Here is a 6419-nt window from a genome sequence, read left to right on the forward strand (position 1 = left end):
TAATTAGATAATTTTATAAAATTCTTTGCATAAAGTAAAGTTAAATTCTACTAATATTTTATATTCAAAATTGGAAAACTTTTCGAATGTGAGATTTTGATATATCTTATACTTTTATTAAATATTGATGAGATAACCCATCAACTAATTTCTTAGTTTTTAAACAAGGATACGTTTTATTAGTTTTTAGTTCATTTTAAATCATTAATCAAGTTAATCTTTGGGTTTTTTACTTAAATAAATTAAATGCATTTCAAAATTACCCAATTCCCCTGAATCAGATTCTGCAACGTGATTGTCCTTTTTGTATTATTATATAAATCGTCCCAGGGTGTAAAGGATTATATTAAACGTAAATCATCTCACCCTAGGACGATTAATGAATGAATTTGTGATGCAAAATAAGAGTAAATCGTGGCAGGGCTTCTTGGGTTAGTAGTTGAGCATAAATCGTCCCAGGGTAGTAGGTTTTACGAGTTAATGGACTAAACCAAACTGGGCTGGCACGATTTACTTGTTTTTTCAGACCCTCAGGACCCTGGGACGATTTATGTGTTACTCTGTAACACTCAAAGGGGTGGGACGATTTATGGCCAAGTGATAACCCTAAGGACTCAAGCACGATTTATGCAGCCAGAAACTCTATAAATAAACGAGTTTCAAACAGACGAGCCACACAAAATATATGTTGAGGTTGTGAGAGATGGCAGAGAGTATTTTCTTGTTAGTGCATCACCGGGGAAAAATAGATGAAAACACAAGTGAGGGTGTAACTTTTTCTAGCAAAAAGCAGATAGGAGTGTTTATTACTCCGTCGACGACGTTGATGGATCTGCATAGTAGTATATTAGAGAAGGCTGGAAATTGTGGCAAGAAGCGCGTGAAGCAATTATTTTTTCGTATTCCGATATCGTTGAAGCCAGGTTATGTTAAGTTTGGGAAGTACGCGATGTTGGGTGATGACGACATGCGAGTTATATTTCATAGTCAATCAAAATTTCCCGACTTAGGCGCGCTGGAGTTGTTTGTCAGAATGGTTGACGTGGAGGGCAGTAGCGGGGGGACTGCTCCGAATCTGCCCACTGGCATCATAGAAGGAACTTCCACCGCCGTTCCAACAAGGCAACCGGCGACTCCACTTGTTTTGTCCCCATCTTTTGCTGCTGATTTGCCTGTCTCGGGTGATGACTTGGGTGATGGGCGTAGCTTCGGCCAGCTTGCAGCTGCGATGGGAGCTGATCCTGTAGTGGACGGTGCACCCGCATTCATGGAGGTAAGAGAGAGAGATCCGTTTGTGGAGGCTATAGGTGATGATGGGTCAGATTCGGAGCCACCAATTATTGGTGACGAGAGCGACGTTGACGATGACACCGCAGTTGCCGTGGGAGCTCAAACCCATGGTAGCAGTGGAACGCAGCAGTACCCTCGACACTTTACTACATTGAACCTTGAAGCAATGAACCCGGCCGCAAACTTAGATCAGCATCACCCGGTGATTCACGGAGAAAGGCCTAGCGTGATTGGCACGGACGAGTTTGAGGTTGGGCAAAGGTTTGAAACAAAAGAGGAAGCTGTACTGACAATAAAGAGTTATAATATTCGGCGGGGAGTCGAGTATAAAGTGTTTGAGTCCGACCAGTTGAAGTATCATGGGAAGTGTGTCCAGTTCGGGAATGGTTGTAATTGGCTGATCCGTGTCACTATGAGACAGAGAAAAGGCTACTGGGAAGTTAGAAAGTACAATGGACCACACACGTGTCTAGCAACGGAGATATCAATGGATCACAGGCAGCTCGATTACCATGTCATATGTGCCTCGATTTTATCATTGGTGATGGCTGATGCATCGGTGTCGGTTAAGGTGTTACAGAATGCGGTGTCATCGAAGTTTGGGTTCAAGCCAAGCTACAGGAAGGTTTGGATGGGCAAGCAGAAGGCAATTGCGCAGATATATGGAGATTGGGAGGAGTCTTATAACCACATACCACGGTGGATCATGGGGGTTCAGTTGTATATGCCAGGTACGATTGCGCTTTTGCGTACTTCGCCAGTGAGGATAGGTAATACCGTTGATGCGTCAACGGTTTTCTTTCATCGACTATTTTGGACGTTTCCTCCATGCATTGAGGCATTTAAGTATTGCAAGCCACTTATATCCATTGATGGGACCCATTTGTATGGGAAGTATGGCGGCACTCTGCTAATGGCTATTGCCCAAGATGGAAACTCGAACATTCTTCCAGTGGCTTTCGGGTTAGTTGAAGGCGAAAACACGGATTCATGGAAGTTTTTCCTCACTAATCTCCGCCAGCATGTCACCCCTCAGCCCGGCATTTTAGTCATCTCTGATCGGCACAATGCCATCAAGGCTGCCTTGCTGGCAGAGGACGGTGGATGGCTCCCACCGTCGGCATACCGGGCATTTTGTGTGCGACACATCGCGTCTAACTTCGCACTGTCATACAAGTCCAAGGAAGCCCGGAGGATTCTAGTGAATGCCGCATACGCAAAGACTGAGGAGGATCACCGGTATTACATGGATATTTTGAGGAAGGAAGATCCTGTGATGGTTGCATGGTGCGACAGGATTGGGTTGGAGTTGTGGACCCAATATCGGGATGGTGGTCGTCGATATGGTCATATGACGACAAACATCTCTGAGTGTATCAATGCCGTGTTTAAAGGCACACGCAACCTCCCGGTGGGTTCATTAGTTAAGTCAACATATGGGCATTTGGCCGAGCTCTTTGTGAGGAAGGGAAAGGAGGCTGAGTCTCAAGTCGGATAGATCATCATCTATCCCAATAGCATCCTCGTGTCTTGCCCCAATAGGCTGACTGTATCGAGTCCCCACACACGCACGGGTCACTCTCCGCCTATTGTCAGGCACATTTGGACCTTGCTGCCTAGCAGGTGCAGCAACATGACCCCGAACTGGAGCATCTACGGGAACTCCACCCGCCCGAGGATCCATCAGTAGACGGTCATGTGAAAGGAACCTACGTGCAACACGGAACCACCAGTCAAGATATTCAGCAGAGGGACGTGGATCTGGAACCAACTGAAAGGAAAGCACGCTCTGACGTCTGTCATCCCAATACTGATGCCATGTGGCGAACACGTCAGGAAACCACCTGGTGGGTCCTCTACCATCCTTCGATAACAAGAAGTCGATGTTGATGGCTGGCTCCGGGATGTGCTGAACTCCCCCGAGCTGAGATAAAACCCTATCAACTTGATGCCACTCTATTGATGCAAAGTAAACTAACGCAGTTGTCGACTTCCATAAAAGCGTGTGGTCAGGTCGGAGTATGTCAGGATGGACTACTTGGATCACCTCAAGACTGCTGTATGGCATCCAGATGAACTGCAACATGGAAATCAGTCAACATTACCAACCGAGTATATGAAAACAGAAGTACAGAAAATAGCATTATATACATTCAAACTTACATCATCGCCAGTCAACCTATCTAATCTGTGTCGGGTAGCAATCACACGGGGACCCTTCTCATCCGACGAAGGAAGAAACCGACCCCACCTGTATCGTTACAACATCCCCATAAGTGAGCTTATAAAATACGATACAAACATGTGCATGACAATGATTATACATCAAAATCATATACCTCGCAGCAAGCGGCCAGAGAATAGCATCAAACCCTCTAGGCCTGAATGCCGGGAAACGCCAAAATATCCAGGACTGTAGTAGTGACAGCGGTCCAGCGAGGTTCTTTACATTCCGATTCGCAACCCTACAGAGACACCTGTACAACCAAGACAAGGTGGCCGAAGCCCAGCTGTACTTTGCTCCTAACGCACCGTGTAGGCTGAAAATACGCAAGAATAACCACATCATTATTTCGGGTACTTATACACACACACATAGAAAATAACTTATGCCGTGACAGATATCCAACTCACAGATGCCATCAAAATGGATATGTTCATAATAACATCTCATGTTCAAATCGACATTACCAATACAATGTAAGAACCATAAAAGTCACAACCGAACCGATCATTTCAACGGGTTAACGGTTCAACCGGAAATTCACCGGTTGAACAGATTGACCTCGTCCTATATATTTAAAAAATAAAACATATTAATAATTTTCAAAACTAAAATTTAAATACATATTTTCACCATTAATATCTCTACAACTTTTTTAAAAAAATTTTGAAACTCAGGCGGTTCGGTCGACCCGGTCTTACTAACTGATATCAGTTTAAACCATTTCATTCCGGGTTTGACCACACCGAACCGGTTCGTTCCCTCATCCAGTCATATCATCAGACTGGCCCGGTTCAGGATCCCATTGGCCGGTTTAACCCTCCGACCGCTTCGTTCCGGTCCGGTTCGTTCCGGTCCGGTTCAAACTAGTCCGGTTCGTTTCGGTCCGGTTTAGTCCGGTTCGAGCCGGTCCGAACTCCATACTAAAATCAGCAAATTCCATGGGATTCTACCGTCAGAACCATCACCCTATGATGGGTGAATTCCATGATCTTTTAAGACCACTGATTTCTAACATCTTATACTAAACCAAAAACTAACTAAATCACTATACATGATATCCGGCAACGTCTTAATAAAAAAATATTCTAAGATGCATATTCACCCTATACAATATCATCCAACATACTAATATCATCCAAAATTTAAAACCATTACAAAATTTATAAGATTACCTCTTGATCGATAAAATCTTTTGCCGAAAAACTAAGTTATAAAATACTGAAAAACTAATTTGATCAGTTTAAAAACAATTAATTTGATTATGAAATGAAAACTAAAAGATCAATTTATATGTTATCTCTTAAATTAATTATTATTATTAATTAGTCACTCTTCGTTTTTACATTCAAATTTTTTGATTTGGATCTTCTAAATTTTGAATTTCACTTTAGAGAGTAAAATTTGATCTATCACCATTTTTTTTGATAGGTGGGACCAAGAAAAAATATGAGAAAGAAACCATTTAAGGATAAGAGATCAAACTTTACTATCTAAAATGAAATTTAAAATTTAGAGGATCCAAATCCCAAATTTTTAACTATTAAAATGTACCCTCAAAACATATATTAGCAAGACCCATGAATTAACTTTACACATACAATAAGAGGTTACGAGTTCGAGTCTCTTATCTTTGGTAAAAAAAAAAAATAAAAATAAAAACCAAATCATAAACTTTCTTACCTCTTTTTTCTCTATCTTTCTATACACCAAAATGAAAGGAATAATAATTAAAAAAAAGAAAGAAAAAAAATGAATTCTCAACTCTATCAAATAAATTAAACCAAGCTAAATAATATTTAATTGTGAAAATTATTTATTTCTCCTATCACTAATAAAATCATTCTTCACATTCAAAATGAAGCATCCTCTGCCTTCCTTCCTTTGCTTTGATGGTGCCGCCGCTTTCCACCACCCCGGTGGCGCCGACCGTCACCGAAGGTGGCAGGATCAAGTTTTCTTAGTGCTTCAGCCTCTTGGAGACTAATGACACACTCAGGTGGAGGAACTTGGTACCTAGCCCTATCATAACAATAAGAGTATGTCATATGATTGTTCCTAAAGTTCTCCATCTTGATTTTGTGCTTAGGTATGATATTTGCCTTAGAATTTTGAGCATTGTTGCACATTGCAACATTCTCATCAATTGGATCAACCCCACAACCATGCATGACAAAGTTTGAGAACTCAGCAACATAAGGGGCATATTTGTAATTTACTCGGTATTTTCCTCCATCAGTTGCCCAATCAGATGCATCCCATATGGTTGCATACAAAGTCATTGGCTTTGAAGGAAAATCTCCACCCATAGATTCTGTTCTCTTCACTTCTCTTATTGGAACATTATCTACATAAAATCTGCAACATATAAATAATAACTTTAAATTAAAAAATAATTAATAATAATAAAAGCTTAAAGTATATTTTTTTGTCCCAAAAGTTTAGTAAAAGTTTTAAAAATACTCATAAGTTATATTTTGTTTCAATTTTGTCCCAAAATTTTTCGATTTGCATCAAATATATAATCGAACGGCTAAATTTTTAAAAAATTTAAGATCAATCTAATAATAATGCATGAATATTATGTTTGATTTGCTTGTGTTGATAGTTGTTCTTATTAAATTGTTGTTGAATTTGTCTTAAATATTTTGAAAAATTAGCCGTTAGGGGTATATTTGATGCAAATAGAAAACTTTTAGGACAAAATTGAAACAAAATAAAACTTAGGGATATTTTTAAAATTTTTGTCAAATTTCAGGGACAAAAAGTATAATTTATCTTAATAAAAAAATAAATTATATTTTTTATTTTAAAATTTTTTAAAAAAATTTAAAAATATTCTCAAAATTTATTTTATTTTAATTTTGTCTTAAATTTTTTTTATTTGTATAAAATATATCTCTAA

At 39.6% G+C, this 6419-nt stretch overlaps 2 protein-coding genes across 2 annotated transcripts in view; one reads left to right on the forward strand and one right to left on the reverse strand.

Moving 5' to 3' along the window:
- Positions 704-2718, forward strand: LOC107621208. Its single transcript, XM_016323243.1, has 2 exons — positions 704-2577; positions 2685-2718. Exons 1-2 carry the CDS (start codon positions 704-706, stop codon positions 2716-2718), a joined length of 1908 nt encoding a protein of 635 aa, XP_016178729.1.
- LOC107621805 (probable xyloglucan endotransglucosylase/hydrolase protein 28) overlaps positions 5026-6419 on the reverse strand; it is a 5731-nt gene continuing 4337 nt past the window's right edge. The window contains exon 4 of the mRNA XM_016323801.2: positions 5026-5872. Within this exon, the coding sequence (XP_016179287.1) occupies positions 5368-5872 (505 nt within the window). The 3' untranslated portion in view covers positions 5026-5367. The remainder of the gene's footprint in view (positions 5873-6419) is intronic.

Source organism: Arachis ipaensis, chromosome B10 (genome assembly GCF_000816755.2).
Source record: "Arachis ipaensis cultivar K30076 chromosome B10, Araip1.1, whole genome shotgun sequence".
NCBI classification, from domain to species: domain Eukaryota; kingdom Viridiplantae; phylum Streptophyta; class Magnoliopsida; order Fabales; family Fabaceae; genus Arachis; species Arachis ipaensis.

Excerpts from the sequence above, each read along its gene's own strand:
- LOC107621208 (XM_016323243.1), top strand. The coding sequence starts at position 704 with ATGGCAGAGAGTATTTTCTTGTTAGTGCATCACCGGGGAAAAATAGAT. Across the intron at positions 2,578-2,684 it reads GATCCTGTGATGGTTGCATG|GCACACGCAACCTCCCGGTG; the intron begins GTGCGACAGGAT and ends CCGTGTTTAAAG.